The sequence below is a fragment of the Acanthaster planci genome, linkage group LG04, assembly GCF_054643075.1.
Source record: "Acanthaster planci isolate LZ-2023a linkage group LG04, COTS_SCS, whole genome shotgun sequence".
Classification (NCBI taxonomy): domain Eukaryota; kingdom Metazoa; phylum Echinodermata; class Asteroidea; order Valvatida; family Acanthasteridae; genus Acanthaster; species Acanthaster planci.
This window is the reverse complement of record NC_141780.1, coordinates 15,202,772-15,218,330: the sequence shown is the minus strand read 5'-3', so window position 1 is coordinate 15,218,330 and position 15,559 is coordinate 15,202,772. Positions and strand designations below refer to the sequence as shown.

At 41.7% G+C, this 15,559-nt stretch overlaps 1 protein-coding gene across 3 annotated transcripts in view; it reads left to right on the top strand.

Moving 5' to 3' along the window:
- Positions 1 to 15,559, top strand: part of LOC110974086 (putative receptor-type tyrosine-protein phosphatase mosPTP-1) — a 101,630-nt gene that overhangs the window by 16,957 nt on the left and 69,114 nt on the right. For 2 of the 3 annotated variants that reach the window (XM_087135343.1, XM_087135341.1), the window contains exons 3-4: positions 2,149 to 2,493; positions 11,819 to 11,866. In XM_087135343.1, the coding sequence (XP_086991469.1) occupies positions 2,149 to 2,493; positions 11,819 to 11,866 (393 nt within the window). The remainder of the gene's footprint in view (positions 1 to 2,148; positions 2,494 to 11,818; positions 11,867 to 15,559) is intronic. The other variant, XM_087135344.1, reaches the window with a different exon arrangement.

Sequence of the window (15,559 nt, the reverse complement as noted above, 5' to 3'; positions counted from 1 at the left end):
TGTCTGGAGGCAGTATAATAATAAGGTTTGGAAGCTGCTCCATTGATTATCCCACGGTTGTAGGGCTTCCTCTGGAGAAAATTAAAAGCCAAGTTTGGCTCCCGGAGTCCAAGCACGTTCACATACAATATACGTATAAACTGTCGCTGCGTTCCTGTGTGAAGTTGGCCTGACCGCTCCCTTAGGGGTCAGGTTGCAGCGGATGGAATGCAATTCCCTTCAGGTGCCATTGATCTCTAATTAGTGATCCCAATGTGTAATGAGAAGATGGGTACCCGCACATGTACATGTGTGCATTCTTGTACCTACATGTACTTGTATGCATCCACTCAAGTCGTTCTATTCTACACATTTACTGTGTACACATGTACTGTACACAGGTTATGTGTGCCAAAAACAAATTCGCACACAGCGTTCACAGGTCTGAAAATCAGATCTTTGAAATTGTGAACTTTATATTTACGCTTTGGGTTCCTGTACATAGGCCTAATTGCCTATACAGAACATTTTATTGTAAATCCAGGTCTTAGATACAATAAGTCACTATGTGTCATGTACATCAGTGGCGAAGCTAGGATTTTACTTGTGGGGGGCACAAAGGGGGCACTGGCATCTTGGGAGGCACCAGCTTTCAGTGGTGGGGTTTTTTGGGCAAGTTTTTGTTAGCCTTGTTCAGTATCCATTCATCCATTTTTTTCAGTGGGGGGTCACCGGGGGGGCCATGTGTGTCCATGATATTCGTGAAATGTTTGCGTTCTTTTATGTGGAAATCATGTTCTAGACTTAATTGATGTGTGAATTGATGTGCCTCAGTTTGTATCATTGAAAATCTTGATCTGTACTCAGTACACGTCAGCTTGTTTTAATTGACACATTTACCACTGGAAATGCACGGGCACCAGTACAGTGAACATGTGTACATGTATGTATTCAACTTTGCAGAATCTGCTCACACATGTCGGTACATGCATGTACATGTATGTTCATGTACACTGTACATGTACTACATTGAACAGGTGTACCAAAACTACCATTTACTATATGCACTTCCCCTTGGAAACCCTGGACCAAATTTTGGAGGAAAGAAAAGCAAATGTATACAATGTCTTTGGGGAAAGGGATAATTTATAACCCATTACAGTACATGTATGGCCAGAGGCTAGTCAAATGTGAAGGAAGGAAATGTTATACAACGCACCTTCCATTCTAGCTCAACATTGCTGCTGAGTTCACCGGTCACTCGCACTGAGACTTACATGTACATGGACATTGTTCCTTCATGCATGCATCACCATCCCTTTGGAACTCTCTGCCACGCCACTTCAGAACTGTAAATACCGAAAATGAATTTAAAACACCCCTTGAAACTTACCTGTTCCATTACTTGCTTTTAGTTGTTTCTTATTAAGCGCATCAAGACTTTGGTGTGATGCACTATATAAAAACTGGGTTATTATTAATTATTATTATTATGTACACGCAATGCAAACACATATGTACACTGTACTGTACCCGTTCATGTACATGTACGTAATGCAAAGACCCACCCGAAATTGTCCATGGGCAATCCGTTTTGAGCACTGAAGGGAGTGACTTGGGAACACGACCAACATTAAGTAACAGATGCATGCAGTAAGGCCCTTTTTTTTTTCAGTAGAATGATATTTCATGTACACGCACCGGTATGTCCACTGTAAGTACATTGTACGTACATGTATGTGTACATGTACTGGTGTGATGACTTTTCGTTTGCCAGTCTCGGTGAGTTTTTATTCTGCATTCTACCCAAAAAGGACTGTTTCAAAAGAATCATTGCAGCACAGCTTTTCCTGACCATAACAATAATCCAAATTTCAAAAAGAAAACTACTAGTAGAGCAGAAGGACACTTCCAATAAAGAAATAGCCTGAAACATGTACCGTAGGTCCCACCAGTAGATGTTCATATGACAGTGGCATGAATTGCATCAAATGTACTAGTACATGTACATGTATTGCGTCACAAGTTTCACTGAGTATCACTGCTAAGAGAGTTGCAATTCTTTTCCAGTTGTTTCAACATTTTGTACGTGCATAGTAGTACACATGCGAACCATGGTTCAATTTCTGTCTTTTCAAGTAAGAGGGATTTGGTGTTTTCTTCTTCCAGCTCTGGCAGTTGTGGGCACCATGGGGCTCACCACCACCCAGACTGTCATACGGGGCAATGACATCTCCTTCCCCTGTGAGGCTTACAACAGCATTGCGCCCCTGGTCATCGGGGCCACCATCATGGTGGAGTGGACTAAGGACTCCCTGCCGCTGGTGGAAAGCTCAGGCCCGACGGTCAGCGGCCGGGTGCGACTGGACATGGGGACCTATGGCCTGACCATCTCGGTGGCGGCCATCTCGGACCAGGGCCTGTATGCCTGCCGAGCAGAGGGGGAGCCACTGAATCCCAGCACCTCCAATCCCCTGCTGATCCAGACCACACAGGTCTCCCTGACCACCACAGGTTGGTTGAACCACTGTGGGCACTGTTACAAGTGCTGACCACGATTCATTCCCTTTTTTCTGGAATTTGTTCATGCTGACAGGAGATCTAGTTAATGATTTATTTGGCTGGTGGCATTTGCCACAACCACACTGTACCAGCACATGTTGCCTGGTAACCTGTGCACAGAGTACATATTGGGTACTGCACAAAATCAACCACGTGGTTGAAAAATAGTCATTGCATGAACTTGATCACATCTGTGGTCATGTATGGCATACACATAATTTGAAGATAATGCATATAGCGTGGATGGGTCACCAAATGAGGGCAGAAGAAATTGAAGTATGTAAACCAGTGGCACTTAAAGTAAAGTCATTTGATGGGGAGGTGGGATAAATAAGCATTTAGATACCGTAGTGAAAGGCACGTGTAGACAGGTTTTGTTTCACCAGTCCTCAGTCCTTGAGATAACAGATAAGAAGGGGAGGAAGTTCCCGGAAGTTGCCTGCGGTACTATCTTTTATGGTGGCAGTTACGCTGACAGTATCAGACAGTACATGTAGCTATAGTAGCAGTGCTCTTTATGGCTGCAGAACTTCTGAAGTTCCGTTGAGGCTGGAGAAAAATGGACGCTACTGTTGAAAAAGGGCAAAATATTTGCGGAGGGGTTTAATATCCTTCCCCTCCCCTCCCACTACCCATTGGTAACCAGCATTCAACAGTAGTATTAGGCCACCGAAAGCTCAGCCTTGTAATACTGGTGCACATTTACATGTACATGTATGTTCATGTAGGCTCATGTAGAAGACATTACATGTACATGGTCATGTAGTTTCAAGCTTTGAAGATTTTCTTTAAAACTGAGTTAAAGCTACACAAAACTAGGCCTGAAGTCTAGAATGGATTCTACAAGTCTTGCAGGCTTTTTCACTGTAACTTTTTTTTTTACCCTCCTGAAATTCACACGTTACTATTTTGCCTTAATTGGTACACTGGGGTGTACTGCTGCATGGTACATGTACCTACATGTACATGTACCATGCAGCAGTACACCCCACCCCATGTACATGTACACCCCACCCCATGTACATGTACATACATGTGTTTGCACCTGCATGTATCATGTTCAGTATGTTCTGATGTCTGATCTTTATCAGAAGCATTAGAACAAAATGAGTATGCATGTACATGTACACTGTACATCTATGTACAATGTACATATACATGTACTTGAAAAGCTGCCATCAGAACAGCTTTAGCTGTGTCCCCATTGGACTCTGTTTGGTTAACTTACCGTGACATTCTTGTAGAATTACAAAATTAAATCCAATGGGAGCACACGGTTAACTAACGTCCCTGTCAACTTACGATCGCGATGTAAAGCTAACGGGCTGAAAGGGGTCGCAGAAAATTTCCGCGTAGCCACAATAAGTTAGCAGGGATGTAAAAAGTCCAATAGGAATAGTTCCCATACAGTGTACATGTAGATTGACCACGACCATGCTAAACATACGAACCAGACTACTGCCTACACAGAGATCGATTGCTGGCACGCAAAAAATACACAGTTAAGTGTACCAGGATAGAGCTATACACACGATGTGTACTGGGCTTTTCCTGTATGGGTTTGTCTTCTTTGTGTCAGATTTGGCCGAATTCGTCTGTTTTTTGTATTACTTTTTGTCAGATTTTGTCAATTTCGTCAGTTGTACAGCACAGGCAATGTACATGGATTCAGCTGGTCTGATTAGGCCTAACACAGCAAATAAGGATTCCGTTACAGTTAAAAAAGTCCACATGGGAATGCGCAGTAGATTGATACGAAGGAATGTCGCAGTAAGTTTCCACATGCCCGCGGAAGAAAACGTCCAATGGGAACACAGCTTTTTTACCAACCCCCAAAGAGATACCCGTACAAGTACGGTGCACTGTACATGTACATGTAGGTGTACATACGTGTACATCTACAGTGTACATACATGTACATGTACAGTGTGCTTACTTCAATGTTTTACTGTACATGCACCGGTATGTCTTCTTATTTTCCTATACGGATTTGTTCTCGTCTAGGAACAAGTACAAAATGAAGAATTTCACCTCCTGTCATGTTACCATGTGCAATGTGGTTGAAAGCTGTGTACGCGTCATAGTGCATTAACCCTCACACTGCCGATAACATTTCAATATGTTGTACATGTATTTCTGCACAGCCCACTGAATTGTCTGAGACGTGCCAATTTCATATTACATTCAACTCTTGGGTTTGAGACACAACCCGAGGTGACAACCAATTCCAGTCTTAAAGCCATGAAATGTGATAGCCTGCAGGGGAAAAGCTGTCTGCGCTGCTAACATGCGTAATGCCATACATGTTATGTACACACTAGTAAGTGTGTTTGTATTTCAAATGTTTTCACAGCCAGTAGAAGAAAACTTACCGAGAGGGGCCCGAAATCCTGGCCGATTTCACAGTTGGACCATTTGCCCTGTGACCAAGAAATGTTAACCAGCACAGCATGTGCAGGGGAGAAATCTCCTAAAAACTAACACGTTGATATTGTATGGAACTGTCTCTTAAACACATGTACACATAAAATACAGGTAAGCGATAAAGTGTACACATGTACAAGAGAATGAATATACCACATTCACATTTGTGTCCAGGCACGAGAGAATGAACAAAATGTTCGCTCTCCCATTTGGAGGGTCCAAAGTCATATACATGTACCGGTACATATTTGTTAAGTGGAAGTCAATTTTGGGGTTTTGCAATATTTGGAAAGAGTAACCCATCTGTTTACATGTAATTCCAATATTTTTGCAGGATTAGATATTTAAGAATGTCACTTTCTCAGCAATTTTGATTATAGCATTATTCGTGCCTAGTCAGAAATGTTGAACCAATGTCGGAAACAAAGATGCAAAGCTGCCCGAATAATGTCACGTTGTCGCTTTATACTTTTATCCTACATGTACTGAGTACATGTAAGCATTTCTTCTACACACCATTGGGAAGTTTTCTTTCTACTGAATTCAAAAATACTAATTTCTCAAGTTCTGAAAATTCCAACTTCAGCTCATTTTGTGGTGAGAGGTCACATTTTATTTCAAAATATCTGTGCATCTGAACGGGGTAAAAATAACACGACAACTTCAGCCATGTCTGTCCATATACAATATGTGATTGCTGTGATGTCACTTTGGGCACTCAGTTCATGTCATTTTAGAAATTTTCTGTGATACTGTAAAAAATATTCCCATATTTTTGATTGGGTATCATATTTTTTGGTCATTTCCGGGAACGACATCCACAGTGAGAACACACACAATTTAAATGGACCTCCAAGAAATAAAACTGACGCACAAAATTGTTGGAAAATATGAATTTTCAATTTATTATTACTTTTTCAACCAGAAAGGTCTTAGTGAATAGGAATAAAAGGTAAGATGGGTTGGTTTTAAACTACCACTAGTACATTTAAAATTGGCTAGGGGCCTTGGGATGATAATCAACCTCGCCTTTGGTGTGGTCTGTTATCATTACCAGTCCCCACACTGGTCTAACACTTGGTTTGCCCCATCACACTTTTATTCCTTTATTTAAAAAAAAATGTACCGATAGATGGTATACAAAAGTACATGTACATTTCCAGGAGTTCAACTCGCTGTGCAACTTGCATTTAAAGTTCCTGAATCTTCAAAGATTAATCACACCAAAGGCACATCGCTGGTGCGATTGAACTATCAACCTAGCCCAATGTATCTGTGTTTCCTCAATCTCACAGAATCCTCCAGAACCAATCTTTTGAAGATTTTGGAGGGCAGGATTTCAATAGATTTTCATTGCCTGCGGCTTTCAGCTGTGAAAACCACGGAAATGTTATGCCGCAGTCGTTTTGCCCTACACAGGTGTACGTTGAACAGGTGCACATACCGGTACATATGCAAGACACTGTGAAGTTTGTTCTTCCCTAAGTTAAGTACGTGTACGCTATATACACGTACTGGTCCATATTTTTATGTTATATCAGAATTGATGTGAAAATAAAATTTTCGCAGATAGAACCCTTGCTGTTTTGAATGCACATGTACATGTATGCAAATGCTCATGCTAGAGACCCAGCAGCATACGACCGCAGCCATCCATTCATTAACAGGCTCCCACGTCCTCAACCAAGTTGCCCCAGTACGTACAGTAGTGCCATAATACACAAGTCTCCAGGATGGCTCCCGCATCATCCACTGAATTCATCACAGATGACAGCGCTAAAATGCTGTGATCTGCAATTCAGTTTTGAGCTTAAGATGATTCATCAAGCGGAAATCTTCCGTGTTCCCTCCTCCCCCCAAACTCATCCCAGTTGTTTTGTAATCGTCGGGTCAGTTCTCCAACTCTTTCTTGTCGCATAAACCATTTTTACTATAAAACCTAAGTATATCTGTCAGCGGGACACTTTTGGAAACGAACACCCATGAGGAACTGAGTTGCTATATGCATAACATCCCCCCCTTGTGAAGTTGTTTATTCTGAATTGGATTGTTTTAATAGAGCGCAGTTGAATTGCTGTCTCAGCCCTCAGCTCCTCTAGGCTTTGGCTTGACATTTCACTGACAAGAATCGCCCTCTGTTCAAGTTGTTTACGCGTTCCATTCCTTGCCAGAGTCGGAGGTGGCAAGACGTGGGAACACTTGCAGTCCTTGGTGTATACATGTACTGATTCGAGTACATGTTCTTGTATTGGTACTTGTACATGTACCGTACATGTCAAACTGAGCTGGAATACAGTACATAGCCTCCCTCGTGGACGGTACATGTTCATGTATACTGTGAAATGGACCAGATCCTGGTATCTGTTTAATTATCAGATATTTGACAAATTTGTATTGTTAATGTACATCGTGAATATTTCATCTCTTTTGTCTTGAGGTTTTTATACATGTACCGGTATGGCCACCTACATGTAGTTCAAGTTTGCTTACCAAGGTTTCACATTACAGCATCCAACTTGGAGCAAGAGGATTGCAACCATTCCTCATGTGTTCCAATCAAGACTAAAGGGGGAGTTGTCGGTCAACTTGCTGAAGCAGGTGTCCGAGCTCCATCAAGTAGTTGTAATTAATATACAGGTAGCATTCAGAAAATTTCTGCCTTTAACTTAATTCTAAAATGTCCAGCCAAAGCCACCTAAAATAATCTCTTTACATGATACCTACCGGGTACCGGTAGTGGTAATGTAGATGTGTACAGGCCAACAAGAACCAACATGTGAACATGTAAAGCACGCTCCTAATAATAAATTGGTGATTCATTGTAAAGACGTACATGTACATGTAGGCCTACATGTACATGGACATTGTCTGCTTGCACACAGTTTAGGGGCATACCTAACATGGTTTTTTTTCATTTAAATTTGTCGATGGCCTTTTACAAAAATTACAAGTGTGTATACTGCACACGTGTGTACATGTACGTGGAAGCATAGCGGTACATGTACGTATCGTAGCTCATGGCCACTTTTTTGCTTCAAGATCCAAGAAGCGTTGCTCGCTGTCCTTTTTTGTTCAATACAGCAAGGGTACATTGTAAAGAAGACAGTAAATGAACATATGTAGCATGAGTCTCTCATCCTCTCAAAAAAAGAAAAAAGAAATTGGGAGCTGGGAAATTGGAAAAGGTCGAACCTTTGGATAAAAACTGGTCACCTTTCGACCTTAACACTAACCTTTGGTTTCCAACCAATTGTGACCCAGTGAAGGCTCGTGGCAAGCCTCAAGGATCTTAACTATAGTCTGCAGTTCACTGGTGACTTATTGGAGATAATAATGAGTCAAATAGGCTTTATACCATACCGGTAGCCACGCTTGCCCCGAGCCATTCAGATATGTCATGAACTCTTTTCTTTCATTAAATTCATGAGTCATGCTCCAAGGACTAATCTTGGACTTCTTGGGGGGGGGATTGTACATGTGTTCATGTATGTTTGGGGCCAGTTCTGGACAGCTTATTTCGTTTGCCTTTTTGTTTTAAAGGTGCAGCTATTTTGAATTGTTGAACACTGGCACATGAAGGATTGGAGGTCCACATTTGCCAAGGACTGAGTCTGTACTGGGAGAACAGTGGAGGTGGGGATGAAATCCCAATGTCTATCGTGGCTCCTGTGGCCTCTTCTTTCATAAGTTGCCTCTATTTTTATAAAAAAATCTCGGAATGTAATGGCCCATCCTTTATGTCAAGAGACAGGGGTGAAATTCCTCTCACAGGCACAAAAGCCAGTGCGAGCATGCAGTGTGCCTCAAACACTGTGCCTTTTCAGCCTGGCCCATAGATTTTTTTTTTTTCACACGGTTGAATCAAATTTCAACCACAGCGCTATCTCCTTTTCTCTTATGTGCCACAGAGCTTTCTCCATTTATCTTAAATAATATTCTCGTACTTCAGCCTGTCTGCTACTACAATTCATGTACATGTACCCGGTACCCTACTTGCATGGCAACTAAACTTTGTATTTGTACTAATATCTGAAGCATACTGTAGAGAAAAAAAAAGTGTGCCAGACTGGGTGATGATGCATTTTGAATCAAGCAGTTGACTGCTCTGGCTTGTTCAAATTAAGTGCATCCAGCGAGGAAGCAATCTTTTGAGCATATCACCAACTGACAGAACGCATCCCCTCCACATAAACTGATGAGATTGTTAACGTACGCTGTCCGATACTGAGGAGACTGGCCGGCCTCAATCAAACCATTGCATTGTGAAATTTGCAGTCACTGCTGCTTATTCAAATTTGTCAAATGGATGGGTTTTTCGGGGTACAACCGTTTTGGGATCGATGGCTTTGTTTATAAATAATGATAAGCTTGGGGAGACAATCAATTAAGCTGCTTGAGAAGGCCTGAATTTACTCAATATGGCAGAGAAAGATGGTTCTGCCATGGGCATGTTTATCAACTCCCTTCTGCTGCTTCATTTACGTGTACGTGTACAAAAAATGTTTACATGAACGTATGTGCTTGTAAAATGACGAATTTTTCTAGTGTGCCATTTTACTCGAAAGCTGTACATATGTATCAGTACACGTACCGTTCATAATGTACGGTAATTTTTACATGTCCACGTACATGAATTCAAACATGTGCATGTGTATATATGTACATGGGTGGTCTAGCTCGTGTATGTTTTTGGCAAGGTCCATGTACATTTACATGTACATGTATATGTACATTGTAGATGTAATTGTGGGGACTGCACACATGTTGAAATAGACATGTAAATTTATGATATGGGGATGTCCCCACAGCTCGGTCCATTTGCTAACAAAGAAATCATCCCCTCAACAGGTGATGACCCAGGCACTACTTACATGTGTATATGTACATGTATTCTTGTTTTGTAGTTGTGGGGACATACACTCAATATTTGGGTCATTCCAAAAGTTAGGGGTCCAAAAGTGTGGCATTTTTGTGTCCCTGTTACATTTGACCTTTGTTATTTGATATTTGTTTGGTAGGTACGTTTCTTGTTGAATTTAGAAAATGTGTTCTGAACTTACAAATCATATGTCAGATGTAACTGGGACACGAAAAGATATGGGCCCCTAATTTCTGGAATTACTCATTTCACCTACATGTATATTGTGAGGACCCAAAACGTTATGGGGACACAGAATGTCCCAACAACTTGGACCAAATTTGCCTAACAAAAGAAATTGACCCCTAAAGTAACACAGTGAATGCCTACCCACCATGCCCACTATAAAGTGCAACTGACACAGGAGAGTTGACCACTTAGAAATAAACTGTGCAGCAGCATTCCGCAGCCATTTCACAAACCTGCATTGGTTTTTTTTCTTTGGCTTCAGTTCTATCCTTATCTCTGGCACCAGAGACAGTTACATGTATATGTGCAGTAGCCCCCCCCCCTTGTTCAACATACACAGATGGATATAGGCATTCACTTCATGGCCGGTTTTGATAAGATTTGATACCCCAGAGCAGGAAACGGAGCCCATATATTGAACCAGAGCTTCCAAGAATAGGCATCTGAAAATAGATTTTAACAACCCAAAGGGGGCACCCTTAAAATAAAAGTAATGTTTTGGGTTGTGGCTAGAAAAACCACCCGCACTTGTACATGCAGATCACTCTCATTTTGCCTACAAATTGTATGGGCAGCCAAAGTTTGCAGAAAAATCACCCCTAATTGGCTGGTTTTCAATTTTGCCTCCGTTTCGTTCAAAATGTTCATTTGTGCCATTTATTTTCTGGAGGGCGGTGGAATGTATTTCCATTTTGTAATTACTAATGTGTGACTTATGATCTGGTATTTTGATAGCTGCGTTTTGTCTTGAATTTTGTTCTCTTTACTTCAGTACTGGTGGCCAGTCATACGTGTACATGTAGATGTACTTTCTAGTAGCCACCTGTTGGAAAAAAAACTACTGTGACATAAAAAGAACAGACCCTGCAGAGTACCGAAGTGGTTCACGCATGTGTTCTCGTGCTAGTGTCTTTTATACACATACATGTAATTGCTTGCATGATTCACTGAAGTACTCTGTATGGAATCCCTTGCATAGTAGCTGCAGTCATTTCCTATACTCATACTTGTACATTGCAGCTGCTGAGCATGTGCGAAATACCGGTATGCACGGATGTGTTACAGTCACATACATGTACGGTGTAGCCGCTGAGCATGTGCGAAATACCGGTATGCACGGATGTGTTACAGTCAATACATGTACAGTGTAGCCGCTGAGCATGTGCGAAATACCGGTATGCACGGATGTGTTACAGTCACATACATGTACGGTGTAGCCGCTGAGCATGTGCGAAATACCGGTATGCACGGATGTGTTACAGTCACATACATGTACGGTGTAGCCGCTGAGCATGTGCGAAATACCGGTATGCACGGATGTGTTACAGTCACATACATGTACGGTGTAGCCGCTGAGCATGTGCGAAATACCGGTATGCACGGATGTGTTACAGTCACATACTTGTACAGTGTAGCCGCTGAGCATGTGCGAAATACCGGTATGCATGGATGTGTTACAGTCACATACATGTACTTGTACAGTGTAGCCGCTGAGCATGTGCGAAATACCGGTATGCACGGATGTGTTACAGTCACGTACATGTACATGTTCATGCACCTGCAAATTAGAAAGGAATTTAAAGGAATGCAACATGGGAAGGGGTGAATGAGGATCACTCAAGAGAATATTTGTACTTGTTTTTAGTAATGTACCTGTAAGCATTTAGAAAATCTGCATACATTTGTACATGTAGCTTTTTTTGTTGACAATGATTAATGAACAGCATTCCTGCACTGTCTCCCTAGCTGCCTCTTTTATCTCTGAGGAGTCAAACGTTACATTATCAGTTGAAGGTAAGATGCAGTCAACTTGTAGACGTTAACAAAGTACTGACTACTTACATGTAAACATGTTTTGTTTTGTCTTTGAAAATAATATATGTAGAATTATAGATGATCACTGTTGTTTCATTAATGTACTCAGTGGCTCTTTTCACTTTTTGCTCTTCTCTACGTGTTTTTTTTCTCGCGCACCACTTTTTGACTTTTTTTTTGGAGAATTTTCTTGTGTCGCTGATTTTGCCAAATTTCAATTTGCCAGTGTTTGTGTTCCACACTATGCAAATCCTCTTCTTTGCAATGCAAAACGCAGGCTTGCAAATCTTCGCATGGTTCTTTAGTGCATCAAAATGTGCAGGAGGCTGTTGATTCAAGCCCCACGTTACAGCTTAGGAGAAATTTTTTAAGTATTCCGGAAACACTACATAGCATTACTGAATGACAGAACGAAATAGCAACATTTCCATAACCCCACGTAAAATCCCAGAGAAGACTAAAAAGGTGTGTGAAACTGTTCTGATACACGTACCGGTACATGTACTCATAAGCTTCTCCAGAAATTCTTGCCGGAGCACCTGTGGTTGTGAATGTGGAGAAAAAAAATGTGGCTTGCTCGATCTCTCTGGCATTAGTTTGAGTTAACTAGATATTTACAGAGTGCGGATCTCGACCATGTCCTGCAGCTCATGAATCAGCATTTATAAATCAATGAGGCTGAGGTAATAAGCGGACCGGTTTGGCAAGCCCCAATTCAATTACCACGTCTTGGCTGCCTCAGCTGTCTTGCTGTACATTGTACAAATTGGTCTTTGCAGAACTCATGCAATAACAGTCGACTGAAGTCTTTAAGTCGGAGCTTATACGGGGGGACATCAGGTGCATCAGGATAAAATGTTTTTGACTATCCGCCCCGAATTGAAGTGCACCCCCAAGTGGCAAAAGAAAGACAGGTGGTTGTAAGTTGTCCAAGCGAGTTCTTGCACTCGTTCTGCGTGTATACACAAAGACTATACATTAAGGAATAAAGTTGTTACGCGTACTCAGCGTGCTCGGCGTCAAAACACGCAATTGATCCCCATTATAAATGCGCAAGCTTATGCGGCGAGTACCAAAAAAAAAAAACCACACCCTCTTTTGTTGCACTCAGAGCAGGTTTGAATTGTCTTGCATCCATATGGAGGCTCATGTTCCAGGTCAATGTGCACGTACCTGAGGGTACTTTCATTTTTCAGGCTGAGCAATTTTTTTTCAAGGTGCCTTTACGACCACTTGGCAAAATCAGCGGCATGAAATTCCTCAAGCAGAGATTAACACTGTAGATGCACCCTTCAGATTCGTTGCCTTCCTAGTCGTGTCTCATGTCAACATGTTGTCTGTCATTGCTTTTTCGTTTACACGTAGATTACTCACTCTGTGCTCACTTGTGAAATGCCTGACCAGCAAACTGAGATGAAAGTATCACCAATATATGAAGTGCCAAGATGTTGACACGTTTGAGTGGCCAAAACATGCCTTATACATGTACAGGACTGGCAATATTGGTGCTTTCTGTTTTCCAATTTCAGCATTTAACCCTAACTCTTACATGTACATGTGTTCCGTGCACCTTTTACACATGTACACACTGTACATTATACATGTACATGTACGGGTACTTCCTACCGTACATGTGCAATTAAAGCATACAAAGGGGCTGTGTCGCTCAGTCCCAAGAAATGCATGCTCAACAGAGGTTACTGTATTTTTTTTTTTTTTCAACACTGCTCTTGTGCATGGTTGACAGACAAAATACCAAAACTGATGGTGAGATTACCCGGTATTTAACAGAAGAAAACATAGGTTGTGTATTCTGTAACCTGTATGGTATAAACTTTGCCGTGCCCCGAGAGGAAGTTACACTGTACACTGTGACTCTGCGTGTCGCAGCTTGGCATATCAGATTGTGCAGTTGTCAGTATAGGTTGTCAGTACAGGTTGGTGTTGCACTGTCAGCTTACATCTGGATTTTCTGCCAAGTCACAGGAATCCCCAGGCAATCCCACAGTGGGGAAAGTTTTTTTTTAATTTTCCGCAAATGTCTCGAGTTTCTGTGGCTGCCAGTAACATAGGAAAAACTATCAGAGGGGTCTGGGCTCCCTCTGATTGGCCTCTTGAAAAAGCGTGGCCATAACAGCATGCAAGATTTTGACTGTGCAATAACAATTGTGAAACTTCCTAAAAGTTTATTTAGCCCAAGCAAGGCCTGAGCAATGCATGCGTTTTCTTCACATTTGAATTTCATGTGGTTGCTTCCATTAATGCGCTTTGTAAACATACAATTAGCACCAGCTATTTAACCACTAAGCAGAAATGTACATGTAGTTGGGTGCCGTGTTAAATCTCCATCCTTACTGTAGTTGGAATTGTACTCATATGGCTGTGCTTTCTACTTGTGTTTGTTGGAGTTGTACATGTTTTTGTAATCCATTTCCACAAAATGTAGAGCTACATGTATACAGGGGCAATCCTGTGCATTTCATGTGCATTTGAGGTCATCTTGGGACTGTCACTTAGAGATAGTCTGATGACTGTTTCACTGATATACATGTACCTGTGACCATAGTCACCTGACAAAGTGTAATTTTTTATCGCACAGGTTAAACAAGAATGTGTATCATTATTTGTAGATGTCGAATGTGAAGTCAAACCCCACATCATGTTAACCTCAGCGTTTTGTGGAAATGGTCTTGTCTCTTATGAATATTTCACAGAACTTTACTGGTACCTGCTTGCCTACTGGTGTTTCTAACATTCAGTTAATTTCCTAATTTACATACAGTATTTACCCTCAGTTTCCTTTTTCCTGACATTGTTGAGAGTGAAATTTGATATCTAACCACAGTAACAGTTTACAGTTTCAGCAGCCATTACCGGTATCATTATTACACCATGTCCGGAAGTTGTGGCACGCGGCTGAAAATAACACAGGCACTTACGGAAGCCACTCGCAAGCAGCTGTAGCTGCGTTTACTTTCCATGGTGACGTGTGTAACTCCGTGCCACAGCCAATTGATTTGGACGCAGTCTTTTGGAGTTGACCAATTAATCCTCCAAAATTGAGCACAGTGTGCAGTTAACCTGTGATGATCTTGTACTCGTCAATTAATTGACCTACATTGTAAAATGCAATAACCAGGTGTTGAATTTTGGAGGATTTGAGAGTTAAGGATTTTGGTAAATGGAAGCCATCCCTCGGTCAAGAAAAATGACCAGATCGTTGCCTGGCTTTGACTACTGATCACTTTGATTGGCTGCACCATTTTGTGATACTGGGTGACTGTAATCTGCTCGGGCAGAGTCTGAGGCATGACTCGGACTATGTATGCGCATTTGTGAATGGACAGTTGAGCTTGCTATGTCAAGTTCTTTGAATCCTGAATTTGACCCAGGGCCCTCAGTACAGTACATTGTATATATATGGGACAGAAGGGACCTGCTCATGCAACTGTGCAGAATCATTTCCTTCTTTGTGGAACTTGGTGATGCACGAGCACAATCTGAGATTACTCTCGGATTGAAAGTACCCTGTGTGCTGTTTTCAGACTACAGGGTCACATACGTGGCAAGGGCACATGTAGCAGTCAGCACACAAGCACTTTGCACCAGACAGCTCTAGATTTACACGATTACTCAAAAGACTGCACTTAAGTTGTCATCACCAGTCTATTC